The 14,143-nt window shown below is 40.7% G+C and overlaps 1 protein-coding gene across 1 annotated transcript in view; it reads right to left on the bottom strand.

The window, feature by feature from the left end:
- ROS1 (ROS proto-oncogene 1, receptor tyrosine kinase) overlaps nt 1–14,143 on the bottom strand; it is a gene marked incomplete at both ends in the record, with an annotated part of 75,488 nt that overhangs the window by 50,461 nt on the left and 10,884 nt on the right. The window contains 9 exons of the mRNA XM_082305985.1: nt 4,362–4,553; nt 5,515–5,696; nt 6,225–6,335; nt 7,213–7,425; nt 8,051–8,562; nt 9,106–9,203; nt 10,356–10,540; nt 11,566–11,688; nt 14,043–14,119. Of these exons, the coding sequence (XP_082162111.1) occupies nt 4,362–4,553; nt 5,515–5,696; nt 6,225–6,335; nt 7,213–7,425; nt 8,051–8,562; nt 9,106–9,203; nt 10,356–10,540; nt 11,566–11,688; nt 14,043–14,119 (1,693 nt within the window). The remainder of the gene's footprint in view (nt 1–4,361; nt 4,554–5,514; nt 5,697–6,224; nt 6,336–7,212; nt 7,426–8,050; nt 8,563–9,105; nt 9,204–10,355; nt 10,541–11,565; nt 11,689–14,042; nt 14,120–14,143) is intronic.

The raw sequence follows: 14,143 nt of genomic DNA, 5'->3' as shown, positions 1-14,143 counted from the left end.
CAGACATCTAATAATCTGTTCTGTGAATAACAAAGAATTTGCTTCCACAAATTAGTCTGTTAAATGTTATCAAGTTCAGTCTATGTCATGTCATTAGCACAGCTTACAAGTTGTTAGAGGCCTTTCTGAACATGTTTTCCAGGAGCTCTCAAACTTCTCATCCAAACACTAGTTGTAGCTATTCTTTTATAAGCTTAAATTTCCATTATGGATGTAAGTAAGTGGAGCGGCATTTTTTTTTTTTTAACTCTTCATTAATAAACTGCAGAAGATGATGACAGGAAAGCAAATGCCATATCGCTTAGTTTTCTGTTGGTCCTTATGTAATCACATTCTTGACATATTTCTCTTGACATTGTGTGTCAGAAAATCAAGGTTTGAATGATTGCTCCTGTAGGTTTTCCTGTTAAAAATATTTCACAGTATGTATGTGCCTGAGTGCATATTTAGTCAACCATGTTGTATTTTATCCCATTTACCTATTCTCCCTCCCATGCTCAACACCAAATTACTTCTTCCTGAATCTACCTTGCTTTTTAAATGTTTGGGTCTTCTTTCCTTGCCCCACTTTTTTTCTGCTACTATTACATTTTCCCATAGACGTGCCCATCTTCTTTCTCCTGATCCCTGTATCCCCATTAATACAAGGCAAAGAAATATTTGTACTATTCATCTTCAGGAGTTAGGCAGTAATTTAACACCTCCCTTCTGTTATGCTTCAAAAATAGACGAGCTTTTTTCCATTTCATGAGAGGCATTAGTCTCTGGACACAAAATGTAGTTGTGATCATGCAAAGTAACTCAACATCATAAGACACAACATAAATTTAGCTACTTGAAATACCCTTGACTAGAAATATTGAGACCACACCTAGAGGGTCCTGGCCCCTCCTGCATACAACACACTTTGCTGGTCCCCTGTAAATTACTTTTGTCCCAGGCACATCGTATGGGGTAAACAACTTACTACATGCTTTGGAAATTCTGTGCCAGATCCTAAGCTGGAATAAATAAGCTCTGCCAAAAGCAATCAAGCTATGCCAATATGCACTAGCTAAGCTAAAGAACTGATTGGAAAATAAAATAATTGTCATAAAAGGATCTAGATCCTGCCAAAGAAATTAGACTTTCAAAGCTCTGCCTTCATATTTGTTTAGGAAACCTGTCATCTCCATAGTAGTCTCTTTTCTTCCTATCATTCAGATTTCAAGCTCAAAGGAGATACAGCTATATACTGCTGAAGATCCTGTACTGACCAGCTAAACAGCAATTCTTTATTAGAAAGACAGCTAGTAAATACCAGTAAGAACCAGTTATGTAGAGAACATGTTCTAACTGTTGGATAGCAGCAATTAACTGTTACGTCTGTGTTTTAATATCGATGTAAGAGGTACTCTTTTCAGGATAAAGGATGTCATTGTGCAAGGAAGATACATATTAGTACTTGTGCAAACATATATTTTCATCTTTATATGGGACAATAATGGCCAGCTCAATAATTCCACCATTAGATAATGTTCTACTGCCCTTTTTTTTCTCATGGATTTATTTTGAGGTTTATTTTAATAAATAAACACCTGTCAGCTATAACTGGTCAATTCTCAATCTAGACATTTTTACTTGGCTTTTTTCCTGTATGCATCACTGCAGGAGGCTGAGTTCAGGAAGTCAGTGCATAGATTAGGGGCAGCAGAGAAGCAGGAGAGGAGACGTTTGTTTGTAGGAGGTGTGAATAAGTGGATGGTTGAAGGCTGGTATCACTGACATAGAGAAAGGTGCAGAAAAAAAAAAATGACAGGAGCAGACAAGCAGTCTTATTGCTGCCAAGGTTCTTGAAAACAAGAACAAGAAATTTGAGGTTAGAACAAGGCGATTCAGAGAAACAGGTAGTGAATCAAAAGAGGACAAGGAAGGTGATATTCGCTGCTTAGAATAAACTGCAAATTGTCAGTCCTTTGCAACAGATCACCCAGAAGGTATGTGATAAGTCTAAGTGTGCCGTTGAGCCTGGACAGCATATATCTTCCCATGAAGACAGTCCACACCAGCCAGCTTCCACAGAGAGGTGTGAGGCTAGTACTGGAAGATACAGTGACCCTTTGCAGCACAGACATTTCTCTCTGCATGTGACAAAAGTTTTTCAGTTCTTCTGTATTTAGGTTTACAAGTATAGCAGGTGCCACACCAGAACCAGCTTTCCATCTCCTTCCCAAACCCTCATGAACGTAGAGACCTGTGAGATTAGCTGGCCTTTCTGAATGTTAATTGCCTTTCAGAGACTAAACCAGGCCTGGCTTTTTTTATAATCAGAGAAACACCAGCCTCTTTTCCTTTGGGAAAGGAGATTGAAATGTTCTGAGGAACGATACAAAGCTAACCAAGAGACATAAATCTCTAACGTTTAGAAAGGGTTTGTAATAGAGAACCTGGCTTCAGGTAAAATGGGAGCACAAATTGTACAACAGATGGAATAAAAACAAAGGCTTCTTTAGCAAGAGCTATGCTTTAAAGAAAGCTGTTGCAGCAAATAATATATCTGAGCTGACCTCTTCTGTGGCAGTCAACCTACGCCTCACTCCAGCGCTTGGGACAGAGGGTAAAACCCCACACAGGCTGTGGTTTGAGCTGAGAAGCATTCAGCTTTTCTTTGAGAGAGACTCCATAGAGTAGAAGCAGTGCAATAGATGGGACGGTACCTCAGCCTGAGCTGCTCAGGACACAGCCTGGAAAAGGTTCAAAGGTTCCCTGGGTCTGCAGTCCCAATCACACTGACTCTCAGAGTCCTCCAGTCCCTGTTATGGTAGTAAGGGGTCCCTCTTGCCAGGGAATTGGGTCATCCGTCACTTTTCTCCCAGCTACATGAGGAGGGGAGAGAAGGAGGGAGGGAGGGAAGGAAGGGAAGGAAGAGAAGGAAGGGAGGGAGGGAAAGGAAAGGAAGGACACATATGCAGCTGCTGAGACCCTGGCAGATCTTTTCATGAGATGAATATTTGGTCTCAGAGTTCCTTTGCTGCATAGGCAACACTGAATCCCACCTAGCAAGAATGAGAACAAGTCCCTGGCATGACAAATCCCACATGGTGGAAGAGGCGGAGGGGTTTGGGGAAGGCAACAATGATCTATGAGGAGCCAGCAGTGAACCAAAGCCTTAAGAGACTTGACAGGACATCAGAGAGGGGTGAATGGAAAAGAAAGGCATGGGAGAGGTCAGCAGAGATACAGAGGTTGTCTGTGAGGACTTCAGAGCACACCAAAATGTCTCCAGGTAGGGAAGGGGAGTTAATGTGCTCCCACATATTGCAGGGGCTTTGGTGAGCTATAGGTGGGAATGTCATCTCTATTTCCCCTCTACCAGCCTAGCCCTTCATGGGACCCATTATCCACTCTAATACAGCTAAAACAATAACCCCCCATTCCTTTTCTCCCCCTACAGCATCCACTATCTTTAATCACTCTTTGAAGAAGCTCCCTTCCCTTCTCCCTGAGGAGCTGCTCTGCTCTGCAGCAACCTCTTCTCAGCCTTCTGCAGCTCCCCAGCAGCCTGGAGCAAAGAAAGAGAGGCCAAGCTGGGGCCAGGCCTGCATCTGGCTCGGGCAAGGGAGAAAGAGAAGATGGGGAAGGCAAGGGGCAAGTTGGGGATGGAGAGCCTCGAAGATCCCCAAAGCACAGGACTCGCTGTTCCTGCCACCACATGAGGGACAGGATCAGACAGGACGAGGATTGTCAGTGACAGATCTGGCACCCTCACCAGTGCTGCGGTGGCAGCAGCAGCAGCAACGAGCTCTGCTGGGCCACGGCAGGGGCCAGCTGTGCTGAGCGCGAGTACGGCACCAGTTGCCGGCCCTCCTCGTTCATCAGCACAGGCAAAGCCTGTCTCTGCAGCAGCACCTCTGCAGCCTGAAGTGCAACTTCGGTGTCCCTGGCAAGTGTGTAGCCCCAAAACTGGCCCTGTCAGGACCTGCGAGCTGGGGAACATCCCAAAGGAGGCAGGATGCTATAGAGCTCTGGCTTCATATTTTGATGGGAAAGCCAGAACTGACCATTAGACTTAAATCATTTGGGAAAAGCAAGTACCTTTCACATATGGGAAGGAGCAGTATTACAACCGTAAGGACATCTTTAATGTCACATTTTATTGCAAGGGCCTGATGTTAGAATTACAGGCCAAAGTTTTGGTACAGCTATTACATGATATAATTCTTACCCTGTTCTCAAAATGATATAACAATATTGCAAGAAAGGCATGTTATTCTTCTGGTCATAATGCATTGATTTTGACAACCATGAACACCGACTATATTCAAGAGATCTAACCACTAAACCACCACACCCACCACCCCAAAAAAAAAAAAATCAGTCACCTGTTTACCAGAAAACTGTAGCTCCTTTTGTAACGTAAGATACTCCTCTCCATTCAGTCTTGCACTCTCCACTGAATACATTGTGGCCCAGTACAAATAGCCATTTACTGAATCCACTACTAGATCCTTCACTAGGAACACAACATGAGCCACAACATCCATATGGCCTCCCAGCAGTGATTTTCTGTAGATCTAGGGACAAAAGAAGTGCTTTTAGCATCACACCTAAATCATCAACCATGATCAATTGAGTATACGTAAGTGACTTTCCCACAGCCGTTTATCAGCTTATGCAAGCCTTAGGCTTTCAAAGCCTAAACCTTTTGCATACAAAGAATAAGGATGAAGAAAAAGGCAAAATTATTAGTTAATGTTTGGCAGAAAGTAACAAAAGAAAAAGCTGACATATCTCTTCCCCTTGGCTTTCCCAATTTTGGCAGCCTTCTGTCTGACAGAGTTTCTTACCCACTTCATATTCACTATTCACAAGTGTAAATGAGGGTGCAAGGCAGTGTGAAATCTGGCCTCCTAGCTCCAGTTTTTAAAACAGCTTCTGACTTTGCACTTACAAGAAATGAAAGGCATAATTTGACAGCACTGCATAAATTAGCACTGCAATTTTGAAGTCAGATACCTTTTAAATAATTCACATGTCAATGTTCCTGATATGAGAGTGTACAAAGTGCAATTGTAATTATTTTTTTATCTGCAGTGATTTGCAAAATATCACAGTACAGAGGCCAATCTTGAAAAAATCTCTGTGTAAACAAATCATGTCAAATTTGATTAAAATAAAGTCCATCTACTTCTTCACTGAGATCAACTTGGCAGCCTCCATTTTCACCATCTTCACTTATTTTTACAATGTTGAATCAAACAAAACTGTTGATAGCATATTTGATTTGCCTGCTTTGCACCTGGAATTCACTATCCTGCATTAGTGAATATTAGTGAACATTCTACCCCAGACTTCTGAATAACTCTGGAAAATTGCACAAGGGAAGAAAGGCTTCCTTGTTCTACCCTATAACAGCAAAGGTCCAAATGCATCTCACGTTGAAAGAAATAAGGATTATCTTCCCAAATACTGTTTTACAGTCTTTCTTGTTGACTTTAGGGATTTTTTCCTTTTAAGAAGTGCAACTATACCTACCGTATTTGCTTTGCCAGCCCAGTACAAGCATTGACCCAACCAATCAAAGGCCAACATCCTTGCATTTCTGATGTCAGATACATAAGTATTGTCAGTGGTACCCTCTCTTTTGCTCAATGACCAGGTCTGAACTTGCCCCATGGAATTAATCCAATAAAGAGTGTCATTATACCAGTCGAGGTCTTGAAGAAAAAATGGAACATATTAAGCATTTCACAAACATGTAAATAAAAAAAAACATACTTTTTTTTTAAGAATAAGAAGTAGCCAGACACTTCAGTGTTTTGAAAACCAATACAAATGAACAGTTAGGCTCAGTTAACATGCAGACAGACACTTCTTATAGGAATACAATGTACATATATAGTACATATATAGTACATATATAGCCCTGATGATTATAAATGTAGGACATATATTGGGTTGCTGGGGACAGAACTATTTAGTTCAGAGAGTTGATTTTAGCTCTGCTGTAACTGTCATGATGTCAATAGGGTTTCACTAAGGATTAATTTGATCCATAAATTAGAAGAAAGAGGATGTACACAAAGGCTTGGCTCAGTGAAGCTGCTTCACTGCACTGCACTGCATTCAAGTCTGGACTGATGCAATGAAAGCTCTTGTATTTCAGTTCTGTTGATGAAATTTATGGAGAGCTAATAAATGCTGACAAGTCTGTAGCAGCAGCATGAAGTTTGTTTAGTATTTACCTGAAATATTTCTTATATGAGGATAGAGGAGTTCTCCTGGCCCGTAGCTATCCAACCGCTGCTTCCAGAGCCCTTCAGCCCCCACTGCCAACATATACGGTTCTTCTTCAGCTGATAAAGAAAGAAAACTGCAGTTGCGCATCTGAACAAGCAATTGATGTGTAATATTTGGATTTCAATAGCAGGGTTTCCTGTTTCTGGAAAGTTACAGAAGCACGGTTAAAACCGCCCCGGCCCTAAGGAATAATGGGCAAAGAAGAAAGGCATGAAAATATCATAATTTGAGAAACTCAGAGATTCAGGGCAGGTTTAGATCCAGAACAATAAGGCAATTTGGAACCATATTAGATGCTTAAAAACCACTGTGGGTTTGGACCTGGCCTTACCGAAGTCAGGCAAAAGTCTCCCCTAATCTCAAGTGCCAGTCCGGTGCCTTAAGTTGAAAGCTATTTTCCCCTCAGACGTAGGTTATTATGGGTGAACTAGGTTTCAAAAAACATTCCAAGGATCTACAAATCTCAGACATTGTGCACACATCCATTTCCCCCATTACCTATGCTCAAACCAAATATTTTCAGCTTTTAGTGAGCCTGCACTTTCCCATAAACTGTCATTAACCCCCAAGGCACTGCTCAAACCACTTCATCATAGAAAGTGCTTTACAGAGCACAGGAAAGGAATAACACCTCTCATACCTGTTCATTTGATAGTGTATCAAATAATGTGTTTGATAGTGTATTTGCATTACAAAAATGTATATAAGTAGTAATAATAAATACATAATATATAATACAATTATTGTAGTTTGAGAATCTTACTACTTTAACTAAAAGAAAATTCATGTATCCTGCATTCTTTAATATTTCTAAGACAATCCTTTTTGTGCCCCTCATTTTGCAATCTTTGCCCAAAGCCTGGGCCTCACCAGGTGGAAAGCTGTATGCATAACTCGTTCTTCATTTCTCCTGAGTGACAAAGCAATTCTCACCTTCTTCTAAAGTTGTGCCTCTAAATGACTCCGACCATGGCCCTTCACCAGCAGGAGACACAGCTCTGACTGACACTTCATATGCTGTGAAGCTGGCCAGCTCCTTCACTGTAAACCTAGTGTTGCTAATGTTTGAGACAACCCATTCCTCCTCAGATGGATGCTGAGATGACACTTTCACATCATAGGTCCAATTCTGCCAAGCAGATAGACCTGTGAGATGCAAACAATCATGTTATTACAGAGTAGATGGCTGTAACAGATGATAGACATTCTTTGAGAAAACTGTACGTTGGAGACTCATTTCAAAAATGCCAGTATCAGGGGAATTAGGAAAGGGATAAATTAAAAATTTACACACACTGCCTCTGGGACAAACCAAGAGTAGTCGTTCAATCCCCTGTGAAGAATGAAGTTGGAAGAACCAAAATTTTCCCCAACCAGGTAATCTTCTGCTGTTCAAAGACACGTGCACAGAGGATAGAGACCATAGCACAGACACTGACCAAAAGTCATTACGTCTCTGGCATGTATTTTCTGTGTGAAAGCAATCAACATTACTGCTACTCCATACCATACTTAAGATGGACCCTTGCTTAAAATCCCTTGCAGATGACAAATGAGTTACCAATATAAACTTGTATTAATTTAGCCACACAATTTAGCTATTTTACTGGCAAATCTTGGGTTAAATTTTTCAAACTGAGGTAATTCCACATCTTCCATCAGGATCTGCTATTGAAGTCACCAAAGCCCAGCATCAGGTAAAGGAAAACCAGGAAGTTATTCCTCTAGAAAGAAAAGGAGTTGACTTTCAGGAAGAAACAACTGAACTTACTGGTTCCAATAGTGTGTTCAGGTGGTTTCCAGCTGATCACAGCTTGGTCCAATCCAAATAGTGCCATGACAAGTCGAGGAGGAGTTGGTAAAGGAAAAGGCTGAGTTGATGCCCCATAGGAAAGCAAGTTGCCAAAGCCAAAGTACTCTGGATATGCCAAATTGCAATCCATAACGTACTCATTGAAGCTAGAGCTCCCCACTGGAGAGACCTCCTCATGGAAAACTGCCGAGCCATCTGTGACAGTAAACGTGTTATCCTCATAAACAAAGCTCTCCATGTCATTAAGTGGCACGTGTGATCGCAGTGTGTAAAATTCTGAACCGTCAAGAAAGCTTGACACAAAGGCCTGTTGTGTTTTGTTGAAGAAAATAAGTCTCTTAGATTGGAAGTTGATCACGAAGTCTCTCAGAGCACTGGATTTCACTACTGGTGAAGCTGTGGAAGCAGTGCCAGGAAAAAGTGGAAGGTTTGCTCTGTATATGCCGTCGTCCAGGAGACAGAAAATATAGCTGGTCATGGAGCAAAATAGACCCAAATAACTACAGTGCAAGAACTCTGTAGATGAGCCACAAATATTTTAACAGCTCAGAGATGTGCCTGTCTTTATGCAGACAATAAGAAAATGCTTTTGGCGCTATTAATATATATCTTGGGAGAATTAAGCACATCACTTTTTACCTTCTGGGGATTTGGCTGGCAGATTATTGGAGAATATTCTTTCATAATACCTCAAGTGTTAAGCATGGACATTTAAAATGCATAGACCTTCATATTCATAAAAGCACTGAATGTCTGAAAACCAAATTTCTGCATTGGAAATACTTTCTCTCCACTGCTAACACCCTAGGGAAGAAAATGCAGAAAACAACACTGCATGGTGTCACTCGTATTCCAATTGTTTTGTAGTTTGTTATTTGTTGCCAATTGCACTTTTGTTTTGGTAAGGCAAGAGTTTGAAACAGGAACCTAGATGACTAATGAAGTGAAGAAAATTAGAGAGGAGCTTTATAGCACCTTTGACACCAAGTGCTTAAAGGAGGGCACTTACTTACCCATTATAGGGATCAGCTATAACCTTCCTAGGGGATGTCACATAAAGAGGAGTGATGTCTTCAGCTGCCATGCAGCTCTCTAAATGGCAGACGTGTATCTGGGGAATGAGAAGAAAAACTGGTGATGCATTCATAGGGTGTCTGCTAATGAGCAAACAAGCTGACCCAAGATTCCTTCAGGGGAACCAGACAATGAAATACCTCTCTCACAATCCTAGGTCCTTATGGGCTCCTGAGTTGTCAGTCACAAAGTATAACACTTGTACACAAGTTTGAATGCATCCATGACAACTTACCCTGAAAGAACTGTCTGTCAGCCATCCTCCGCTTAACTTCCTACCTCTAAGCTGGAGGGAAAAGCCCAATTTGGGGAGTATAGGCAAACTGTACTTTGAAAACGATCTGGCAGGGAAGGGAATACCTTAGGGAGCAATACCTTAGGACTTCTCTAACCTGCAATGGATTCAGAAATCCCTGCCATCAGTCTGTTTGTCTACAGCTCATTTGTATCTTTTTATCACTACTGCTTTTCCTGCTCCCTGTTCCCTGAGCAGTAAGTGAAAAATCAGACACGGAAAGAGGATTGCAAAAAAAAAAAAAAAAAAAAATCCCCCACTAACCATTTAAGGCAACTTTCTAGTCCTTTGTGCATTAGAGGACTACAAAGGCACATGCAAAGTCTGACCATTAGTGTAACTGATGTTTCATGAGTAGGGAATCAAGTGCAGGGTTGCCATCTACATTTTTACTTCAAGTTGAAACAGTTGTAATCTGAGCTGTCATCACTGCTATGAAGCACTTTCCCTCTTGAACATTTTTTGCCAGTTATGAAGGGCATTATAATCACTAACTAGTTATCTGACCACCTTCCCGAGGCAGAATAGGAACTGAACAGACTAGATGGAGAATCAAGTAACAGAAACAAAGTCGCTTATATTGGGTATGAGGTGGGTGTAAGTCAGTCGCAAAAACAAAGCAGTTAAAACCAAAGCTTTTTATGTCCTAAGGAGAAAAATAAGACAAGGAGTCAGGGTTCCATATAGCCTGTTTGCTTTAAATATGACCTGATATTCAAGCCTTTCTTCTTTTTAAAACTCTGAAATACGTGAATATTATTAAAATAAAAAGTCTATTTCTATAATTCTATTTTGTGCATGCATATCTATATACAAATCAGATTTTCTCATGTAAAATAAATCACAGTAATGGTTCAAATGAAATAAGAAATTAATTAAGCCCTAAAGCACTACCTTTTCATTCATCACAAAGTACATCCTCTGGTAAAGCCAGTCTACTGAGATGGACATAATGTTCCCCCAGCCAGCATAAAAGAGCATTAGGTCAGATACATCAGACATATTTGTAGCTCCTTTCATCCAGATGGAACTCCCCTCAGAAAAATAGACAACTTGCTGATAAACATTCACAGAAATTCCTAAAAACAGAGAGATATGTGCACACAGATAATATAAGAAATAAGGTTCAGTTTTTCAGTTACTTTTTCTACTTGCCTTAAAAAGACATATTTTTCAATCTGCAACCCAACATCATTGGAGTAAAGTTAACTGGTTTCTCTCCTCCACTTCTAGTCTTCTTTTAGATAATAAGGAAAAATTCCCATTTGCTATGTAAGTGACATTATTATAGACAATTGCCCTTCAGAAAGGTAATCAGACAAAAAGAGGGTATGTAACATGCAGACCAACTGACACCGATTGCCCCTCTCCAGGGCAAACAGATGCAACTGGCATCTCCTCACAAAGCACCATTCACTCTAGAATTCAAGCTAGACATTTTCTATGCCAGCCTTGCACTATCAAAGGGTATTTAGTCAGGGGCAACATTCGTTCTCTGGCGTCTTTGTGGCTCTGTGAACTTCGGTAGATAAAGTCAGATTTCCACACTGTCTCCAAGGACCAAATACAGCGCGAGTGTAGATAAGAAACATTAGAGTGGCGAGTAATTTGAGATAACATGGTTGTCTGGTGACTTAGGCTACTAAATGCCTCGTTATAGAGCTCTGTGTCCCAGACTAGCTGATACACTAGCATACCCTTCAGCCAGTATCTTCTGACACTTTGTATCATTTAATTCTTAAGTTTGAACCACTTTGCTTCCCCATACTCATGTTGAGAAAATACAGTCATTAATCATAGGGAAACATCTGCTTTGGCTTCATCTTACCTCAATTTAGATACCTACTATGTAAAAGCCCAGCTCTGAAGTAGCTGCTTAGATTCAGTGAAGAAAAAGTTGCAGTGGGGAGAACAATTCATCTCTTCCCAGCGCCTGTCATTTCAAACAGGTCAAATCATGTCCTGAAAGTTCCTGTTTCTCCCCACTGACTATAAAGAGAGGCTAGATGCTGTCTCAGGCTAGGTGAGGTGCATTCTGTCCTTGGTGAACACAGAGGTCTAAGTCGTACTTGAGAGAAAAGGAGAGAGCCTGATCTGATTTTACCTGTAATGTTGTGGTGTATAATACCATTTTGCAGGCACTGGGCAGCTTCGAGGAAATGTTCTGTGTATCTCTTCCTTAAAGACTGGTTTCTGGATAGGAAGAGCCATGTTGCTTTTTCCTTAACTAACAAACAGAGAAGCTCAGAATTAAGATAGATGACTGCAGCACAGAGAAGACTGTTGCTAACTCAGACAGATCATTAATAGACATGCATATACATATGCACACACATAGGTACATGTAAAAATATATTCTTACACTAGCAATGACAGACTAAAACTTAAACTCTTTTGAGTGTTGAAAATGGACGGAGTTATTCACCATTACAGTGCCTTCTGGCTCCTCACCCAGGGTGAGAATGCACCATATGAATTTCACACCATCATTTCCTGTAACAGTAGTGAGTCCCTAGTGAGGGAAAGTAAGCTGGAGCAAATGAGGCCCTATGGATTCCTGAGGAAACGAAGGCACTAAGACACCCATGTGACTCCAAGATCCAGCAGAAGTGGGATATTTAACCCTTCTGGGCCTCTTTGAAAAGCCCATTCAAACTAGAATATTATCCCACAGAGCTGGGGAAGAGCAAGGCAAGTATGTTTATTTCATGTATTTCATGCTGACCAGTGATTTTTCCAAGGAACAAGTAGTTTTCACAGGTAAAGGTGATAATGGGATAATGTGATCTGCTTCAAAGTTGATTTTTTTTTTTTTTTTTAACAAAGTCACAGATTTTAAAGTCAAGAAGGAGATCTTTGGTCACATAAGCTGACTTTGTGCCTATACAGGCCCAAGTAACTTGCATCAAAACCTCTGCAGCAAATCCATACCTTCTGTCTGGGCTATGCATAGCTCTGGGAAGGATAGCTAGTCTTGCTTCTGAATCTCAGATCACTGAAAATCTAGCACATCCCCTGCTAAATTGATTCACAAGGTAGTTACCTTCGTTTTAAAAAGCGGTGCTTTATTTTGAGTCTGAATTTGGCTAATTTCAGTTTCCAAATGATCTTTCCCTTTTTTTTCACCCTTTAGTTTAAAGAGCTGTCTGCTATCAGATATCGTATCCTCATATGGGTATCATGAGACTGTTATCAAATGCTGTCTTAATTTATTCCTGGATAATCTGCATAAATTGAGCTGCATGTATTTCTTACATGATGCACACACTGCGAGTCATTTTGGTAATGGTATCTCCAGAGCAGAGTACAAGAAGCCAATATGACTTCCTTAACTCTTTTCCAGCGACATTTCTTGCAACCTAGCCCAGAGATCAGATTCTTTCCCTGGCTCTTCTCAGGGCTCAGATCTACACAGCTCAGTACCTGATGCAGTAACACCATTTCTGAACGTGATACATGAGAAAGGGTTGCTCCTGTTCACGTTAGCACAGAGAGAAAGCATGTGCCAGTGCAATCAACTGAAGTTTTACGTGGTGGCTAGTAAGGGGAGGTGGGATTGTTCCCCACCCCCAGAAGGTGTTTTTTTGGGGGGTAGGGTTGGTTGGTTGTTTTCTACCTTAAATTAAGTCAAGCCAATTACCAACCAATTAATGAACACAGTCAGATGTACCAGTCTCGACATTTCACGAATGGCACAAATGTTTATGGCTCAGGGTCAGCCAACCCTAAAGCAAACCTCTGCAGAGTCTCCAGATAAGGACATATCAGTGTGCCTGAGCTATTACAAAAAAAAGAAGCCATATTTTAAAAAGCACTAGAGAAGCTATAAATTCAATTTCTCTAACCGATAGCAGAAGGCTGGTGATTCAAAGACAGAGTTAAAGTGTTTGCTAGAGTTGAAGAGTTTCCAGGTGTTTGACAACTGGATTTCTTCAGGAGGAGGGAAGCGTCTTTTGTTTTCTTTTCTAAAGATACATTTTGGTAACATTGATTTCATTCTCACTTGTGCTTTATCTCAACATGTACCTTTCTCTGGCGATTAATTAATATTTCTGCAATTCTTTGAGTGATACCTATAGTGTACCTTTACTTTCATTATTAATTAGTTACTATAGTAAAATAAATACAGCCATGAAAGAGCAATAAAAATTGATATGATTTCACTTATTTGGCATGAGATAGCTGAGGATGTTTTGACAGAAGAGTTTCATGTTAAGTATTTAATATTATTAGAAGAAATACATTTGTTTGTCAGCTGTTAAAATCTCATCTAGAAAATGGAAGTATGTCCTCTCAGTCACTGCCTTGGACCACTGAGGTGTTTTTCATCTGTAATACAACTCAGGCCAAATTTGTTTGGGCCTATCAGCATCTCAGGTTATTACCACGCTGTGTAGCCCAATAATGTCTACAGCTAAAGAACAGGACTCTGATATGCTATTGACTCTTCAGTGTACAACTCCTTGTCATGCACTGTTTACAGTCTAAATATTATTCTCTTCTGCCAGGTACATGGCAGCCCAGCGAATGTGACTTTGTCCCCAGGAACAGACAGCCATAAGGACTCTGCTACTCTTGTACCTTTGGATTCTGGGGTTGTGATGTTGGCTTCAGCAGGGGGTCCAGCACCAACCTCATTAACCGCCACAATAGTGAACCTACAGTAAACCAAAGAGACAGAT

The sequence above is a fragment of the Platalea leucorodia genome, assembly GCF_965183815.1.
Source record: "Platalea leucorodia genome assembly, chromosome: 3".
Lineage (NCBI taxonomy): Eukaryota > Metazoa > Chordata > Aves > Pelecaniformes > Threskiornithidae > Platalea > Platalea leucorodia.
This window is presented reverse-complemented; position numbering and strand designations above follow the sequence as displayed.